This window comes from Elephas maximus, chromosome 10 (genome assembly GCF_024166365.1).
Source record: "Elephas maximus indicus isolate mEleMax1 chromosome 10, mEleMax1 primary haplotype, whole genome shotgun sequence".
NCBI classification, from domain to species: Eukaryota; Metazoa; Chordata; class Mammalia; order Proboscidea; family Elephantidae; genus Elephas; species Elephas maximus.
Genome location: NC_064828.1, coordinates 51410346 through 51430349, shown reverse-complemented (window position 1 = coordinate 51430349; position 20004 = coordinate 51410346). Strand labels below are relative to the sequence as shown.

General features: G+C 36.5%; 1 protein-coding gene across 2 annotated transcripts in view; it reads left to right on the top strand.

Moving 5' to 3' along the window:
* SEC23A (SEC23 homolog A, COPII coat complex component) overlaps positions 1-20004 on the top strand; it is a 75329-nt gene that overhangs the window by 19932 nt on the left and 35393 nt on the right. For both annotated transcript variants that reach the window (XM_049899464.1, XM_049899465.1), the window contains exons 5-11: positions 484-541; positions 790-876; positions 1807-2043; positions 5777-5856; positions 6664-6808; positions 18667-18825; positions 19860-19975. In XM_049899464.1, the coding sequence (XP_049755421.1) occupies positions 484-541; positions 790-876; positions 1807-2043; positions 5777-5856; positions 6664-6808; positions 18667-18825; positions 19860-19975 (882 nt within the window). The remainder of the gene's footprint in view (positions 1-483; positions 542-789; positions 877-1806; positions 2044-5776; positions 5857-6663; positions 6809-18666; positions 18826-19859; positions 19976-20004) is intronic.

The window sequence follows — 20004 nt, the reverse complement described above, 5'->3', positions numbered from 1 at the left end:
TATCTTATGTGTTTATGCATCTACTTATCTGTTGTCTGTTTTTCCTTTTTTAAAATGTAAGCTCCATGAGAGCAGAGACCTTTTCTGTCTTGTTTACTGCTGTATCAACAGCATCTGGAATAATGGCTGGTACATATTGGGCATTTAGTAAATATCTTTTTGAACTGAAAGAGTAAATGTTTTCTAGATCCAAGTGTAGATGTTGCGAAACTCATTTGAAGGAAAAAAAAACAGGATTATCTTAAGTTTATTATTGATATTTGCTACATATTAAAAGTCACGATAGATTCACCATTTAGGTGAGTTTGTTTGTGTTTAAGTATGGATTAAATATTGAAACATCTGAAAATACGTAACTTAAAAATCGCATTGACTATAAATTTGAATGTCTGTTTTAGAAAGAAATCAATTTTATTGAAATAGAATTCTTGTAAAGTGAAACTGAAACATGAGTTAACATATCTTTTTTTTTTCTTGAAACAGTCAAGTGGATTATCGAGCAAAACTCTGGGCTTGCAATTTTTGTTATCAAAGGAATCAGGTAAGAACCCCCCATTGCAGATCTTAGTTGCTGTCACACAAATTTAATTACTAAGTAACACTGTACTAACGATGTTCAGTCACACAGAAAAATGCATATTTGAAAAGAAAGGTAAAATAGTTATTTTTAATACGAAGATACCTATTTTTAAAATAATTAAATCATCAGGAATCAATATTTTTAGTTTAAAATTTTATCATTCTTTCTGGCAAGTAATTTGCTATGAATTTTTTTTTTTCTTTCTATAGTTTCCACCTACCTATGCTGGCATATCTGAACTGAATCAACCTGCTGAACTTTTGCCTCAGTTTTCTAGCATTGAATATGTAGTTCTGGTAAGAACATCAGAGCAAATCATTAAGAACATTGTTAACATCCAGTTATTTACTTTATAACAAAATAATTTGTAAATCAGTATGACTTAAAAGGCATCATCTTTAATTTTTGTGTTGAATCGATGGGGCATTTCAAAGGTAGTAAGTGTCAAGGTCAATTTGAGTAAAGTAATCTCTCTCGTTATTTGATGGGTGGCCAGAATACTGGGTAGAGTGGCGTGATCTGGTATAATGAATAGATCAATAAAGTATCAATTTCGCTTTGTTGTTAGAAGATCAGTTCACAGATACTTAGTCAGTATGATAATGGAGCCTGCTGATGTATCCCGGAATACAGTTGATGAAATCATTCTTGCATTGGTCCTTGTTAGAAAAATCATTTCACTCCTCTGTCAGAATAACTTCACATAGTTGTCTATGTATGTAGGGTCTGGAAGTAATAATCTCCTTTATAATGTAAACAGAATTATTGTATGGTTCTCTTGAGCCAGTCAGTAATTTGCCCCACCTTGCCAGTGTGTACTTCTCTGAAAATCTAGCTTAGGTTTAGATAATTATTTTGTAAAAATTACCTTATTTTATTTTTAAACTATGTATTTGCTGTTTTCTTATCTTAAAAATAATAAGTAGTTGTAATTAACAAAACCTTATGGAATGAAATGAAATAAAAAGTGAAAATTCCCTCTATAACTATACATAATGTTTTTAATCTTGATTTTTCACTTAATGATGATATGCCTTGTATATCTTTTAATGACGGCACATAAAATCTGCTTCATTCCTGAAAGGACTATATTAGGATTCCATTGTATGCATGTATTACAAATTATTTAATTAGTCTTCTATTGACAATCTTTGTATATTGTGCTGAAGTGTTATTATCTTTATGAAAATCTTAATTTTTCTTATTATTGCAATTTTTTTTAAAAGCGAGGTCCTCAGATGCCTTTGATCTTTCTTTATGTGGTTGATACTTGCATGGAAGATGAAGATTTACAAGCCCTCAAAGAATCCATGCAGATGTCATTAAGTCTTTTACCACCTACTGCTTTGGTTGGACTTATTACTTTTGGGAGAATGGTGCAGGTTCATGAACTTGGATGTGAAGGCATTTCAAAAAGCTATGTCTTCAGAGGGACAAAAGATCTGTCTGCCAAACAACTGCAGGTAAACCACGAGAATAGTAGTTCTGATCTCTGTCAGCATCGCTCTCTCTATATGTGTACAAATACCTCCAGATATAAGCTTCTAGAAAATATTTTATTATAAATGGCTAATATAATTATAACAAAGTTTTTAAATTTAGTATTGCCATCAGTTTTCTTTTGTTTGCCTTAAATTGTTGCTATATGGATTGAAGACCCTTCACTTTTAATTGAAACTTTAAATTTTAGAGTGAAATTGAAGGTATTTTAGAGATTTGAAGGGCTTATAAAAGAGGCATGCTGGAGCCTAATAGAGCAACTGCATGTATCTTTTCTTTCTTGACATCTCACTTAGTGATTAAAAACTTTATTTGTTTGGTGAGAGGAGATATTTTGAGAACTTGGGAGTTATTTATGAACTATGGATATGTATTTTCATCCTAGGACAACATTTTTATCATTGCAAATTAAAACTTTATTTTCCAAGGCAAGGGAATTATATGCAGCATACTGAATCATTTGAGGGAGATTTTTCAAAATCTTCTTTTCTGCCCAGAGATTTTGAGACCGTGGTGAACAAGTGAGTGTGTTTGTATTGGGAGATGTTGAGATTGCTCATGTAAGTATTATGGAAAACAGAAAAACTTCCTAAGTGATTCTGATGCAGTCCCCACTTGAGAGCCATTATCATAGTGGATAGTATACAAGTCTGTAGACAATATCAGACTTTGGAGGTATTCAGGTAGTCCAAAATGGAAAAGAAGATTTTTAGGGTGAGTAATTTAAGTTTGGCAGACTGAGAGGGTGGTGTACTATAGTTAATTGAGATAGATAATACTGGAAGAATTTACAGGTTTGGATAATAAAGTCACTTTTATAAAAATCGAGTTTGACTTGGTTTTGGAATATCCAGGTGGAGACAACTGTTAGTTACAGGTCTAACTCAGAGGTTTGGACGTTGTTGGTGTATAGGTATTAAATTGGATGCTCTGAGAATGTATGAGATCATTGAGAAAGAAGAAAAGACCAAGGATAGAATTTACCTGACTCAATGTGTGGGGCATTTGGTGAATCTGTAGAGACTGACAAAGAAGAAGGGAAAAATACTTCGGTGAAAATAGACTCTCTGGGTGGTACAAACGGTTAACGTACTCAACTGCTACTGAAAGGTTGGAGGTTTGAGTCCACCCAGAGGTGCCTCAGAAAAAAGGCCTGGTGATACACTTTCAAAAAATCAACCGTTGGGAGAAACCCTATGGAGTACAGTTCTGCTCTGATACACATGGGGTTGCCATGAGTTGAAATCAGCTTGATGGCAGCTGGTTCGGTGGGAATAGAGGACGTTGTAGCCAAGGGAGAAGAAATTTAAAGAAGGTGGTGTCTTCAGCACAGTGAACTACTGAGGAGGAGAAGGGGCTTGAGCCTTAGAATGAACTCTTATATTTGGTTATTAGATCATCACAAGGAAAAAGTCACCTTGTTTAGAGGCGTTTTTGGGGTGGGAGGGGAATAAAGTGCAGATTTTGGCAATTGAGCAGTGAATGAGATTTGAGGAAGTAGGGAAAATTAAAGTATGCTGTTTGAAGAGTTTGTTCGTGCAGGTAAGGAAGGAGATAGTGTGGGAGTCTGAGAGAGAGAAGGGAGCTGAAGAGATTGACTTTAGGAAGGTGGACACTTGAGTGTGCGTATACACAGAAGGGAAAGAGACTGAAGAGAGTGAGAGGAGTGAGGGTTCAGAAGACACGGTGGAGGATTCCTTCAGGAGCACAGGAAGCAGAGTGACTTAGAGAGGAGGATCGTCTGTTTCCATGAGAGAGAAGAGAAAGTGGCCAAGTTTTAACCTCTCAGTGCTTTAGTCCTTTTCATCTGTAAAATGGGGATAATAGTATCTACCTTGTAAGGGTGGTCATGGGAAGTAAATGAATTTTGCCTTTAATGCTTGCCATTATTGATGTTATTAAGTTATAAATTTATTTAAAGTGATTTAATGTTCTGATTGTAGAATATGTTTTACTTAAATTATATAATATATAACACAAAGTTTTTTGGGTTAAACATCTTTTTTGCAGTAGGCAAGTAAATGCTTACAGACTAAATTTTTTTTTCCATTAAAACATTTTTGTCTTCGTTCTCTATCCATTTGGTTGGAAAGAACCTGATCTTTGCTCCCCAAATAGTCCTAGAATCAAATCTTAAATTCTTTTAGTTGAGTGGTCTTGAATTGATTTCTTTGTTTTCTTATTATCTGTGAAGAGTGGTAACCAATATCTGTTTTGCAAGGTTATCGTTAGTACTAAGTGAAATAATAGTGAGAGTACTTAGTATAATGTAAACCCATATCATCATCTGTGAGTTGGTATCAGCTCGACGGCAGTGGGTTTGGTTTGGTTTTTGGGTTTTACCACTTACTTGTATAGTCTTCCACAAGTTACTTAGCCTTTCTGAGTGTCACTTTTTATTTGTAAAACAAGGATTAAGAAATCTACTTCCTTATTGTTTTGTGAGGAGCCCTGATGGCAAAGTGGTTAAGAGCTCAGCTGCTTAACCAAAAGGTTGGCAGTTAAAGAGAGATGTGGCAGTCTGCTTCTGTAAAGGTGACAGCCTTGGGAACCCTGTGGGGCACGGGCAGGTCTGCTCTCTCCTATAAGGTTGCCATGAGTCAGAATTGACTTGATGGCAGTGGGCTTTGTTTTGTTTTTTGTTGTTGTTTTGTGAGGTTATATATTTGAAGAGTTTAGTGCAGAATCTGGCATTTAATAAGTTTTCAGTGAAAAGTTCCTATTTCTGCTATCAGGATAAGAAATACTGTTGATTACCTCATTAATTTTTTCTTTGCAGATCTTCAGACTTTCTGATTTTCTGTTAGATGCTTTCATTCTACTACTTCATGGCTAAGCATTTCTAGATTCAAGAAAGCTTTAGTAAAATAACATTATTTTCATGAGTCTGGAGAGGAATTCTGCACACGTGTAAAATTCGAAGCCAAACTGGCAGTGATTAGACATTAAGTCAAATTTAAGTGTAGACGTGCAAGATCTGTGTACCTTATACCAAAAACCAAAACCAAACCCAGTGCCATCGAGTTGATTCCAACTCATAGTGACCCTATAGGACAGAGTAGAACTGCCCCATAGAGTTTCCAAGGAATGCCTGGCAGATTCGAACTGCTGACCCTTTGGTTGGCAGCTGTAGCACTTAACCACTAGGCCACCAGGGTTTCTGTGTACCTCATAATCTCCCTTTATGCAATTCTTTATACGATTCTTCTGCGTAACACTTATTACAACTGTAATTTTGCACTTATTTATTGGATGATTTGATCAATTCCTGTTTGTTTTATCAGATTTTAATTTCCATGAGGGCAGGGCCTTTTTTTTCATTATATGCCTGGCGTATAGTGGGTGCTTAAGGAAGAGTTACTTAAAGGGATGAATGAATATAAATTAAGAAGTATAGATGTTCAATTTACATAATAGCTTATTTTGGCTATTAATTATAAATAAAATATTTCTGGGGCTAGTATCCCTCTTCTTTGCTCACACAGCACCTTGTACTTTGCTGTCTCATGGTGATTATTTCTCTATATTGTTTTTTACCTGATAGTCTCCCTGACTAGACTGTTTGCTTTCTGAGGGAAGAGGCCTTGTGTTCTTTATTTTTGTGTTCTAGTGCCTTAGTAAGCACCGTGCACATGGTAAGCTGTTAATAAATCTTTTTATAAGTAAATGGGTATCACACAGAGAATCTTTTTACAGGAAATGCTGGGCCTCTCTAAAGTACCCGTTACTCAAGCAACACGTAGCCCTCAGGTGCAGCAGCCGCCTCCTTCCAACAGGTAATAATTACATATGGCAATGAGAATTTTACAATTCATGCAGCTATTTAAAGCATTCCATACCCTTAATTTGAGTGTAGGCATTCAGTGATACTATATTGTTAAATATTTTTAGGACTATAAATAGATTGCATTAGTATTGCTTTTTAAGTTGTTGACTCAGAATCATGTCACTGAAACGTTTGGGGTCTTATCATTGCAAAAAAGAGTTACTTTAGGTTTTGATATATTCCTGATTTTTTAATTTTACATTAAGGAAACTTAATTTTTGTGGTTTGAGGGCAGCCAACCAAAAATAGGCCCTCAAACACTTCATCTTACCTACTTAACCTCAGAAGTAGCCTTTCCCTCTAATCAGGGGTGATACCACTAAAACTGTCTTGATGTATCTCTCATAATTATTTCCACTAACCTCAAAACTTACCAGATTGATAAATGAAAGATGAAGTCCTTTTTTTGTGTGTTTAGCTTATAGCATTTGTTCTCTAAATCTGATTCTTGGACTAGTAGCATCAGCACCCCATGGGAACTTGTTAGAAATGCAGATTCTTAGACCCAGTCCAGAACCCCTAAAACAAAAACTCTGGAACTGGGGCCCAGCAGTCTGTGTTTAAACAAGCCCTCCAACTGATTCTGATGTATAATAAAGTTTGACAACTGTTGGTCAACAGTATATTCAAAGTATTTTTTCTATTTTTAAGAAAGTGGACAATTTGTTTCTTAAACCCTAACCTACAAAACAAAGAGAAGACAGAACCCTAACCCACAAATATTTATAAGTGATGTTTTATTTATTTTATTTTGCAGATTCTTACAGCCAGTACAGAAAATAGACATGAATCTCACAGATCTTCTGGGAGAACTTCAGCGAGACCCTTGGCCTGTACCACAGGGAAAGAGACCTTTGCGTTCCTCGGGGGTGGCACTTTCCATAGCTGTAGGACTACTTGAGGTAGTAATGCTGTTTTTTTTTTGGCTGTAAATGTGTGTGTGTGTGTAATAATATGTACATGCTAATTTTTTTTTTTTTTTTTTTAATGTTGAGTGAGAAAAATCAGATCATAGAACAGTGAGTCTACGATTTTATTTGTGTAAGGTTTTATTTATGGTATATCTTTTTGTGCAGAGGGAAGATTCTGGAAAGATGTTCACCCAAATGTTTACAGTTGGATTTGGGAAGTTTTGCTTTCAAGTAGAATGAGAATTTTTATACTACATATACCTTAGCTTTGTAATTAGAGAGGAGAGTCTTTTTTTAAAATAAATCTAAAAAAAAAAATTTGAAGAAAAACCAAGTTTATAGAAAAGTTGCCAGGTCCTGTGTGAAGAACGTTTTTTCTCAGATTAAGTTTGAGGTTAATTTGCTGATACAGTGTTCTTTACCCCTGAATACTTCAGTTGTATTTCCTATAAACCAGAATGATGTTCTGTATAACCATAGTAACCCATTGCTGTCGATTCTGACTCATAGTGACCTTAAAGGACAGAGTAGAACTGCCCCATAAGGTTTTCAAGGAGTGGCTGGTGGATTCAAACTGCTGACCTTTTGGTTAGCAGCCAGATGCTTAACCACTGTACCACAAGGGTTCCCATAACCACAGTTAAAAAAACCCATTGCTGTCAAGTTGATGACAACTCATAGCGACCCCATCGGACAGAGTAGAACTGCCCTATGTGGTTTCTAAGGAGCTCCTGGTAGATTCGAACTGCCGACCTTTTTGGTTAGCAGCTGTAGCTCTTTAACCACTATGCCACCAGGGTTTCCATAATACAGCTGCTAAAATCAGGATGTCAAAACACTGATGCAGTAGTACCATCTAATCCTCAGACCCCACCATTCAAGTTTTGCCAGTTGTCCCAATAATTTTTATTTTCTAAAAGGATTTAGTTCACACGATGCATTACATTAGCACTTAAGTCTATTTAGTCTCCTTGAATCTGGAACAATGCCTCAGCCTTTTCATGACTTTAATGACTTTAACACATTGGAAGATTCAAGTCAGTTACATTGTAAAATGTTCTTCAGTTTGGGATTTTCTGATACATCTTTATGATTAGATTCAAGTCTGCATCATTGGCAGGAATATCACAGAAGTAATGCGTTCTTCGTGTTGCATCCTATCAGGTGGCCCATGACTTTCATTTGTCCCATTACTGATGATATTCAGTTTGATCACTTCATTAAGCTAGGTTTCTCACTGTAAAATTACTCTTTTTTTTCTCCTTTGTAATTAATAAAGCATTACAAGGTGAGACTCTTTGAACTATGTAAATATCCTGTTTCTCATCAAACTTTCAGTTTATTCGTTTATTTATTACTATCATTATGGACTCATTGGTATCCTCTTTTATTTAGTGAGTTATAATCTGTTACTGAGTTCCCTGGGTGGTGCAGATAGTTAAACACTTGACTACTAGCCAAAAGGTTGACGGTTTAAACCCACCCAGAGGTGCCTCAGAAAACAGGCCTGGGGATCTACTTCTGAAAGGTCACAGCCTTGAAAACCCTGTGGAGCAGTTCTGCTCTGCACACATGGGGTTGCCATAAGTCAGCATTGACTCAATGGCAACTAACAACAACAGTGATCTGTTACTATCATTATTTATTTTTTCTTTTAACTTTTTACTTTGACATAATTCCAAACTTCCAGAAAAGTTGCACGAATGATTCGAAGAATTCCCTTATGCCTTTCACCTAGATTCCTCAAAGGCTAACATTTTACCATGCATGCTTTATCCTTTGATTCTTCTCTCTCCCTCTCCTTCTTCTCTCCCACTTCTCTTTTTTTATATTTATATATATGCGCACATATATATGCACCTACATATGTATGTGTATATGTGTATGCATATTCTATACACACACATATATATATAAAAACTTTAAAAAACCATTTGAGATCCAGTTACAAACATAATGTTGTTGTTAGGTGCTGTTGAGTTGGTTCGGACTTGTAGTGGCCCCATGTACAACAGAATCATTGTTATGCTTGAGCCCATTGTTGCAGCCACTGTGTCATTCCATCTCGTTGAGGGCCTTCTTTTTCGCTGTCTGCTTTACCAAGCATGATGTCCTTCTCCAGGGAGTGATCCCTCCTGATAACATGACCAAAGTACGTGAGATGAAGTCTTCTCTGGCCGTACTCCTTCCAAGACCGATTTGTTCAACAGTCCATGATATATTCAATATTCTTCATCAACACCATTATTCAAAGGCATCAGTTCTTCTTTAGTCTTCCTTATTCATTGTCCAGCCTTCACATGCATATGAGGCAACTAAAAACACCATGGCTTGAGTCAGGCGTACCTTAGACTTCAAGGCAACATCTTTGCTTTTTAACACTTGAAAGAGGTCTTTTGCCAGCAGATTTGCCCAATGCAGTGTGTTGATTGATAAACATGATGTCCATTTTATTCCTAAAAACTTATAAAAGCATACTAAACGTTCTTTTTTTTTTTCCTATGTGTAAACTTTTTATTGAGTTTTTATAGTAACGGTCTCATACAATATTTGTCCTTTTGTGTTTGACTTATTTCACTCACCATTATGCCCTTCACAGTGGCTGCAGCAATGGGCTCAAGCATAACAATGATTGTGAGCATGGCGCAGGACTGGGCAGTATTTTGTTCTGTTGCACATAGGATCGCTGTGAGTTGGAACTGACTTTACAGCATCTAACAACACCACCACCTGGATGTTTCACAGATTCATCATTGTTTGTTATCATTGCATTGCGTTTCATTGTATGTATTTTTGTATTTGTTTATCCATTCATCTGTTGATGGATACTTAGGTTGTTTCCATCTTTTTTGCTGTTGCAAATAATGTTCCAATGAACGTGAGTTTGCATATGTTTATTTGTGTGATGGTTCTTATTTCTCTAGGATATATTCCTAGGAGTGGGATCACTGGAACAGATGGTATCTAAATGTTCTTAATAACAAGAACATTCTTCTGCATAAACACAATACATTTAACAAAATCAGGAAATTAACGTTGATATGATAGTATTTTGTAATCTGCAGCCTTTATTCACATTTCACCAGTTACCCATGTAGTATCCTTTGTAGCAAAAGAAATTCCTGGATCATGCATTACATTCATTTGTTATGTTTTCTTAGTCTCCTTTAATCAAGAGTAAGTCCCCAGTCTTTCTTTGTGTTTTATAACATTGATATTTGTTAAGAGTATGGGCTAATTATTTTATAGACTGGCTCTCAATTGGAGTTGGTTACATATTTCTGGTGAGTAGATTTAGATTATGTACCCTGGGCAGGAAAATTAGAGAAAGGATGTTGTATTCTACTTAGTGCAGCATATCAGGGAAGCCTGTGATGTCAGTGTGTTTCATTCTAATGATGCTAGTTTTGGTCTTTTGGTTAAGGTAGTTTCTGCCAAGTTTCTTCACTGTAAAGTTATAATTTTTCCTTTGTAATTGTAAGTACCTTGTAGGAAAATATTTTGAAAGTACATAAATACCCAGTGTAATCATCAGATTTTACCTACCAGTTTTAACTTCTATTGATGATTTTTGCCTGAAACAGTTATTATTATGATGGCTGCCAAATAGTGACTTTCTAATTCCATCATTTTTTCTACTTTTTTTTTTTAAATTTTTCTGTAAGTGAAAGTTTATAGCTCAAGTTAGTTTCTCATACAAAAATTTATGCACACATTGTTATGTGACCCTAGTGTTCTCTCTGTAATGTGACAGCATGCTCCTCCTTTCCACCCCTAATTTCCCGTGTACATTCAACCAGCTCCTGTCCCTTTCTGCCTTCTCATCATATATCTACTTGAACTAAGGAACACACTCTTCATGAGTATCATTTTATGTCTTATTAGACCAGTCTAATCTTTCTCTGAGGAGTTGGCTTTGGGAATGGTTTTAGTTATGGATTAACAGAGACTCAGGGGGCCATGTCTTCCCGGGTTCCTCCAGTCTCAGACCATCAAGTCTGGTCTTTTTACTAGAATTTGAGTTCTGCACCCCACTTTTCTCCTGCTCTGTCAGGGACTCTCTGTTGTGTTCCCTGTCTGGGTGGTCATTTGTTGTAGCCAGGCACCATCTAGTTCTGGTGTTGGGCTGACGGAATCTCTGATTTATGTGTCTCTTGGGTTCATATTTTCCTTGTATCTTTGGTGTTCTTCATTCTCCTTTGCTCCAGGTGGCTTGGGACCAATTGATGCATCTTAGATGGCTGCTTACTAGCTTATAAGACCCCAGGTGCCACTCATCAAAGTGGAATGTAGAACATTTTCTTTATAAAATTTGTTATGCCAATTGACCTAGATGTCCCCTGAATATACCACAATTTGTTTATCCATTCATCAGTTGTTGGGCATCTAGGTTGTTTCCATCGTTTTGCTATTGTAAACAGTCCTGCAACGAAGAAAACCAAAAAAGACAAGCCCAGTGCTGTCAAGTCGATTCCGACTTATAGCGACCCTATAGGACAGAGTAGAACTGCCCCATAGAGTTTCCAAGGAGGTTGCATATATCTATTCATGTGACAGCTCTTATTTCTCTAGGATATATTCCAAGGAGTGGGATTGGTGGATCGTATGGTAGTTCTATTTCTAGCTTTTTAAGGAAATGCCAAATTGATTTCCTTTCCCACCAGCAGTGTGTAAGTGTTCCAGTCTCTCTACAACCTCTCCAACATTTATTATTTTGTGTTTTTTGGATTAATACTAGCCTTTTTGGGCTAAGATGGTATCTCGTAGTTTTGGTTTGCGTTTCTGTAATGGCTAATGATCATGAGCATTTCTTCAGGTATCTGTTAGCCGCCCGAACATCTCCTTTGGTGAAGTGCCTGTTCATATTCTTTGCCCACTTTCTAATTGGGTTATTTGTCTTTTTGTTGTTAAGGTTTTACAATATCTTGTAGAGTTTAGCAATTAGACCCTGATCAGATACGTCATAGCCGAAATTTTTTTCCTAGTCTGTAGGTTGTGTTTGATGAACATAAGTGTTTGATTTTTAGGAGCTCCCAGTTACCTAGTTTTTCTTCTGGTGTTTGTACATTTTTTGTATTTCGTTTATGCCATGTATTAGGGCATAAATTTTTTTTTTCCCATGATCTTTACATTTTAGATTTAGATCTTTGATCCGTTTTAAGTTAGTTTTTATGCATGGTGTGAGGTATGGGTCTTGTTTCATTCTTTTGCAGATAGGTATGCAGTTATACCAGCACCATTTGTTAAAGAGACTGTGTTTTCCCCATTTAATGGACTTTGGGCCTTTGTCATATATCAGCTGCTCATAGGTGGATGTATTTATGTCTGGAGTCTCAATTCTGGTTTATTGGTCTATGTATCTGTTGTACCAGTGCCCAGCTGTTTTGACTACTGTGGTGCTATAATATGTTCTAAAATCAGGTAGTGTGAGGCCTCCCACTTTGTTCTTCTTCTTCAGTAGTGCTTTATTTATCCAGGGCCTCTTTTCCATATTTGTTTCTTCATCTCATTAAAAAATGCCTTTGGAATTTGGATCAGAATTGCATGGTATCTACAGATTGCTTTGGGTAGAACTGACATTTTTACAATGTGGAGTCTTTCAATCCATGAGCAAGGTGTGCTTTTCTACTTATGTAGGTCTCTTGGTATCTTGCAGTAGTGTCTTGTAGTTTTCTTTGTATAGGTCTTCTATGTCTCTGGTTAGATACTTTCCTAAGTATTTTATTTTCTTGGGGGCTATTGTAAATGGTATTGATTTGATTTCCTCTTTCAAGTTCTGTTTTTTGGTATAGAGGAATCCAACTGATTTATGTATGTTTATCTTGTATCCTGATACTTCGCTGAAATCTTCTGTTAGTTTCATTAGTTTTCTTGTGGATTCTTTGCGGTTTTCTGTGTATAAGATCATATCATCTGCAAATAGAGATACTTTTACTTCTTCCTTACCAATTAGAATGCCCATTATTTCTTTTTCTAGCCTAATTGCTCCGGCTAGGACCTCCAGCTGAGTGTTGAATAGGAGTGGTGATAAAGGGCATCTTTGTCTGGTTCCCCTTCTCAAGGGGATGCTTTCAGACTTTCTCCGTTTAGGATGATGTTGGCTGTTGGCTTTGTATAAATGCCCTTTATTATATTGAGGAATTTCCCTTTTATTTCTATTTTGCTGAGAGTTTTTATCATGAATGGGTGGGTGTTGGGCTTTGTCAAATGCCTTTTCTGCATCAATTTGTAAGATCATGTGGTTCCTGTCTTTTATTTATATGATGGATTACACTGATCGTTTTTTTTAATGTTGAACCATCCCTGCATACCTGGTGTGAATCCCACTTGGTCATGGTGAATTATTTTTTTGATGTGTTGTTGAATTCTGTTGGCTAGAATTTTGTTGAGAACTTTTGTGTCTAAGTTCGTGAGGGATATAGGTTTGTAATTTCTTTTTTGTGGCATCTTTACCTGGTTTTGGTATCTGGGTTATGGTGGCTTCATAGAATGAGTTTTGGGAGTATTCCATCCTTTTCTATGCTCTGAAATACCTTTAGTAGTAGTGGTGTTAACTCTTCTCTGAAAGTTTGGTAGAACTCTGCAGTGAAGCTGTCCGGGCCAGGGTTTTTTTTTGTTGGGAGTTTTTTGATTACCTTTTCAATCTCTTTTTTTTGTTATGGGTCTATTTAGTTTTTTGACTTCTGATTGTGTTAGTTTAGGTAGGTAGTGTTTTTCTAGGAATTTGTCCATTTATTCTAGGTTTTCCAATTTGTTAGAGTACAATTTTTCATAGTATTCTGTTACGATTCTTTTCATTTCAGTTGGGTGTGTTGTGATATTGCCCATCTCATTTCTTATTTAGGTTATTTGCTTCCTCTCGTGTTTTTCTTTTGTCAGTTTGGGCAGTGGTTTATCAATTTTGTTGATCTTTTCCAAGAACCAGCTTTTGGTCTTGTTAACTCTTTCGATTGTTTTTCTATTCTCTATTTCACTTAATTCTGCTCTAATTTTTGTTATTTGCTTCTTTTGCAGCTATTTCTTTGAGTCGTAGGGTTAGTGTTTTGATTTTGGCCATTTCTTCTTTTTGGATGTGTGCATTTATTGGTATAAATTGCCCTGTGAGCACTGCTTTTGCTGTGTCCCAAAGGTTCTGGTAGGATATGTTTTCATTTTTATTTGATTCTGTGAATTTCTTTATTCCATCCTTAATTCCTTCTATAACCCAGTAGTTTTTGAGCAAGGTGTCGCTCAGCTTCCATGTATTTGGTGTTTTTCCTTGCTTTTTCTGTTATTGATTTCTACTTTTATGGCTTTATGGTCAGAAAAGATGCTTTGTAATATTTCAATGCTTTGGAAACCCTGGTGCTATAATGTTTAAGAGCCACAACTGCTAACCAAAAGGTTGGTAGTTCGAATCCACCGGGTGCTCCTTGGAAATTCCTTGGGGGCAGTTCTCCTCTGTCCTGTGGGGTTGCTATGAGTCAGGATCAACTCGATGGCAATGAGTTTTGTTTTTTATTTGGTTTTGGATTCTGTTAAGGCTTCTTTATGGCCTAATATGTGTGGTCTATTCTGAAGAATGTTGAATGTCCGTTGGAAAAGAAAATACTTGGTTGCTGTTGGGTGGAATGTTCCGTATATGTCTATGAGATCAAGTTGGTTGATTGTGGCATTTACATCTTGTGTGTCTTTATTGAGCTTCTTTCTGGATGTTCTGTCCTTCACCGAAAGTGGTGTGTGGAATCTCCTACTTACTGGGGAGCTATCTGTATCTCCTTTCAATGCTGTTAGAGTTTGTTTTATGTATTTTGGAGCCCTGTTGTTGGGTATGTAAATATTTATTATAGTTATATCCTCCTGGTATATTGGCCCGTTAATCATTATATAGTGTCCTTCCTTATCCTTTCTGGTGGGTTTACTTAACGTCTATTTTGTCAGAGATTAATAATGCTGCTCCTGCTCTTTTTTGATTGTTGTTTGCTTGATACATTTTTTTCCATCCTTTGAGTTTTGATTTGTGTCTTTAAGTCTAAGGTGTGTCTATTGTAGGCAGCATGTAGACGGATCGTGTTTTTTAATTTATTCTGCCACACTGTGTTTCTTTATTGTTGCATTTAGTTCCTTTACATTCAGTGTGATTATTGATAGTTATGAGTTTAGTGCTATCATTTTGATGTCTTTTTTTTGTGTGTTGTTGACATTTTCTTTGTTCCACTTAATTTTCTGTGCTGAGTCAATTTTCCTTATGTATTTTCTTTTCATCCTTTTCATTATTGATGATTTTGTATTTGCTGAGTCTTTTTCATTTTGATGTGTAGGATTGTTAGTTTCTTTTGTGGTCACCTTAATATTTACCTCTATTTTTCTAAGTTTAAACCAATCTTTTGTTTCTTTACATCTCCTTGATTTCCTCTCCACATGAAAGATCTATGACTATATTATTTAGTCCCTCTTTTTTTTTTTTTTATAATGTTGTCATCTTTTACATATTGATGCCTCTGTTTCCCTATTTTCAGTGTTTTAGCTTTGATTTATTTGTGACTTCCCTATTTGATTTGATATCTGGTGGTTCTGTCCTGTATTCTAGTCTTGGGTTGTTATCTGATGTTATCTATTTTCTAACTGGTGGACTCCCTTTAGTATTTCTTGTAATTTTGGTTTGGTTTTTACAAATTCCTAAACTTCTGTTTATCTGAAAATGCCCTAATTTCACTATCATATTTGAGAGGCAGTTTTGCTGGATATATAATTCTTGGCTGGTAGTTTTTTTTCTTTCAAGGCTTTATGTATGTCATCCCATTGCCTTCTTGCCTGCATGATTTCTGCTAAGTAGTCTGAGCTTAGTCTTACTGACTCTCCTTTGTACATGACTTTTTGTTTATCCCTAGCTGCTCTTAAAATTCTCTCTTTATCTTTGGTTTTGGCAAGTTTGGTTATAATATGTCTTGGTGACTTTCTTTTTAGGATCTACCTTGTGTGTGGTTTGATGAGCTTCTTGGATAGATACCTTCTCATCTTTCACACTATCAGGGAAGTTTTCTGCCGACAAATCTTCAACAATTCTCTTTGTATTTTCTGTTACCACCACCCCCCGCCGCCTCCTTGGTATTCCAGTCACTCGTGGGTTATTCCTCTAAGTCCAACATAATTCTTAGGGTTCTTCATTTTTTAAAATTCATTTATCTGATTTTTCCTCAAGTGAGTTTGTCTCAAGTGCTTTATCTTCAGTGTCACTAATTCTGACTTCCATTGCCTCAATTCTGGTCCTGTGACTTTCTACTGAGTTGTCTAATTCTGAAATTTTATTGTTAATCTTCTGTATTTCAGTTTGCTGTCTCTATGTGGATTCTTGCAGCCTGTTAACTTTGTCAGTGTGGTCTTGTATATCCTTCTGAAGTTCCTCTGTTGTGTCTGTGTGTTCCTTAACTTGTTCTGCATTTTGCCTGATTTCCTTCCTGATCTCTTGTAGAGCTCTGTATATTAATGTTTTGAATTCTACCTCTGGTAATTCCAGTAAGCTCTCTTCCTTTGGAAGGTTTCTTGATTCTTTGTTTTGGGCACTTGCTGAAGCCATCATGGTCTGCCTCTTTATATGATTTGATATTGACTTTTGTCTCCGAGCCATCAGTAAGTTATAGTTATATATTTTATGTTTGCTTACTGTGTCCTAGCTTCTTGTTTTGTTTTAATATGCCCAAATAGGCTGGTTGTGTGAGCTACTTTAATTATTGGCATCTTCGAAGCTGTCACGTCCTGTCTCCAGGTGGTTAAAGCAGTTACTAGGTATGTGAGCTCAGAAGTCCATTTACTTTTCTTGTATGGATTCAGGTCAGGTGTCCAGGTAGTTGGTCACCAAGTTTGTGGTCCAGGCTCTCACCTACAGCCCTAGACAGGCAGGGGTAATTGGAGTAGCACAGGTATCTGGCTGTAGTAGAGGGTCATGTGCTGAGGAGGGCAGGGGGCCGATGGCTGGCCCTGAGTGTCTGGAAGGAAAGCGTGTCCCTGTTCCCTAGAGCACATAGGTGGGTGAGTTTTGCAGCCAGACTATGGGTACCCAGTGCTATTGGCTGTGAGGACTGGGAGGCACTACTTATTCTTGGATCCCTGTTGTGGGTGGTATGGGTGGAGCTACCAGTCCTCAGGCTCCTTATATGGGTAGGTGAGGACCCTGCTTAATGGGCAGAGTGGTGTCAGATGTCATGAATCTGCCACTGTACCTTACAGCTGATATGCTTCAGGTATATACCCTGTTGTGCTGTGCTAATGAGGGTCTACGCTGTGGAAATGGGCCTACACAGGTCTGTGCAGGGGTGAAAGGCATTCAAAGTCTGTGGGCCCATTATGCCTGTGCCTAGGCAAAGGCTCCATGCCTGCCCTGAGTTCCGGGCTTAGGGGAGTTGGCAGATTATTTTTTCCTGTTTGTTAATTTGTTCCCTCTCCAAAGCTGGAAAAATGGCTCCTACTTCCAGATGAGGGGACTCAGCAATTCCTGAAGCTAGCCTCAGACCTGGTTTAGAATGGGGAGGGGGCAGGTTCTTCCCAAAAGGGGTGTTTTCATCTTTCATATTCTGTACTCAGTAGATGGATGCTGGACATCCATATCTCTTTATATCTTTATTCTTTTCCTCATATTTTCTTTTTTTTTCACTATATGGGAGATTTCCTCAACTTTATTTTCTGTATCTCTAGCTTTTGAGTTCTTCGGTAGTGCAAATAGTTAAGTGCTTGACTACTAAACTGAAAGTTTGGTGGTTCAAGCCCCCTCAGAGGTGCCTCAGAAGAAAGGCCTGGCGATCTGCTTCCAGAAGGTCACACCCTTGCAAACAGTATGGAGTGCATTTCTGCTCTGTACTGTATGGGGTCCCCATGAGTCAGGATTGACCCAGTGGTAGCTGGTTTGGTTTTAATTTGATCTTTGGCCATGCCTTTCATCTCAAATCATTGAGGTTTTTTATTATTGCAATATTTTAAATTCTGGAAACTCTGGAGAGTTGTCATATTTCTTGTGATGTTTATTGTAACATGTGTTCTGTTCTGCATCTCAGTTTGTAGTTTCTAGGCTAAGAAACTTCTCCAGGCCCACTTTCTGCAGAGAGCAGTTCTTAGGAATTGCTGATGGCAAGCCTGTAGCCATCAGCTGCTGTATCTGGAGACTGACTACAGCTCTTTGATCCATTGATCTCTTTGTTAACTCCAAATGTGCATTGTGGAGCTTCTCAGATGTTCCCTTGGGAAGATCTGATTTATCTTTGGTATCGGGGCTATGTTGTTTTGATCCTTTTGTCTGTCTAATTGCATCTGCTATTTGGATTCTCAAAATTTCTACTCTGTTGATGGCACTCTTTCCTGTTTTTTATTGTTGTTATGATCTTTTTCTTTTCTTAATGGTACCTTTTCTCTTCATTTCACTGGGATTTGGGGAAGAAAGGGAGGTAGATGAGCATACTCAGTCCATCAACTTGAAGTAGAGGTATAAATCATGATGTTTTAAACTTAAAAAACTAAAACCAAAACAAAGCAATAACAAAAAACAGAAGATGATGCCCTCTCTGTCTTCCCCTTCTGTCTTTTCCTCTCCCAATCTAGGATCCGTTAAGTGGAAGGAGAGACATCCTTGTTGATAGAGATCAGGTTTATAGATTATTTTAAAATTAAGAATATACTATTATCTAGAACAGAATTTCAAAGGAAACATGTTCAAAATTTATATCCTGGTTTTAAAAATTCGTTTTGAACATTGGATTATTTTATTTCTTGGAAAATGCTCACTTTCTTCTGATGAGAATATATCAAAATTTATTATCAGAGATGCACATTCATATGTTTTCCTTTAAACTGTTTTTGATGAGTCACTTTTTTTCCAATAGTGTACTTTTCCCAACACTGGTGCCCGTATTATGATGTTCATTGGTGGTCCAGCCACTCAGGGGCCTGGAATGGTGGTTGGAGATGAGTTGAAGACACCCATAAGATCCTGGCATGACATTGAAAAAGACAATGCCAAATATGTAAAAAAGGGAACTAAGGTAATTTTAGTTTGTCTTTTTGCCTTGTTAGAAAGCAAATACTTATTTGATAGAAGAGTAAGAATATAAATATTTAAGGATAGAAGTAGTGATATTGTGAAGGCTGATACCATAGCTGTTATTTACATTTGCAGAAATATCCTCTCCTCTTTCTTGGTAACTTAAATTACGTTTTTCTTGTTTTAAACATGTGGAAACATAATAGTAGATACCGATAGACATTTACTATAAATTACTCCTGAGGGAAAACTTGTGTGCTTTTTTTAATGTTCATGTTAAAGAATGTCTTTCTCTTCAGATGTGTGTATTGTCCATAGTGTGAATAGTCCATCCGTTTCTCCTGAGTTGTGTTCTCTTCTTGTAAACTCTTTTGTGTTTTATTGTGCAAGTAGATTTTCATAAATGTTGATTTCGGACTCTCTTGTATTAATTTTGCTCACTGATACCCACATTATTATTTCTTACAAATTCTCTGTGCTTCATAATTTTTAATATAGTTGTACTGTATTATCTCATATTTCTTTTTGGTAGTCATTATTTGTTATACTTTTTAAAGTAATTAATGACAGATATTTTCTATCACTATTAGTGGATGCTTTTTACTGCCAACTAATTTTTCTTGGTTGGATCTTTAAATTTGCTTACTTTACTACTTTTGTTGTTGTCCATTTTCAGAGGTTTTTGTTACTTGGTTGTGGTTTTAGCCAGGAAAAAGAATTCTGTGTTATTCTATTGTATTTGTACAGCTGTAGCAAGATGTTCAGGCTATGCCTATTTCAAGTTTAGCTTAATTTAGGGGTTTACCTCTTAGAAAGAATGGCATGTAAGGAAAAGAATGTGAAAATGTCAGACTTGCAGAAGTTATTATACCATTTTGTTAGACATTATAGGAAATTAAATGACAATAAGTTGTATTTAAATTTTAGTGAATTTTTTTCATTCTTAGATAATTTTGAAATGTTAATGGAGAAAAGATTAATAGGATGATTACATTTGTATGTTACTTTGATTTAATTTTTAAAAATCTCTTGTAGCATTTTGAAGCATTGGCTAATAGAGCTGCTACGACTGGTCATGTTATTGATATCTATGCATGTGCATTAGATCAGACAGGCCTCCTAGAGATGAAATGCTGCCCCAACCTTACTGGGTATGTATTTAATTTTTACAATTATAAAC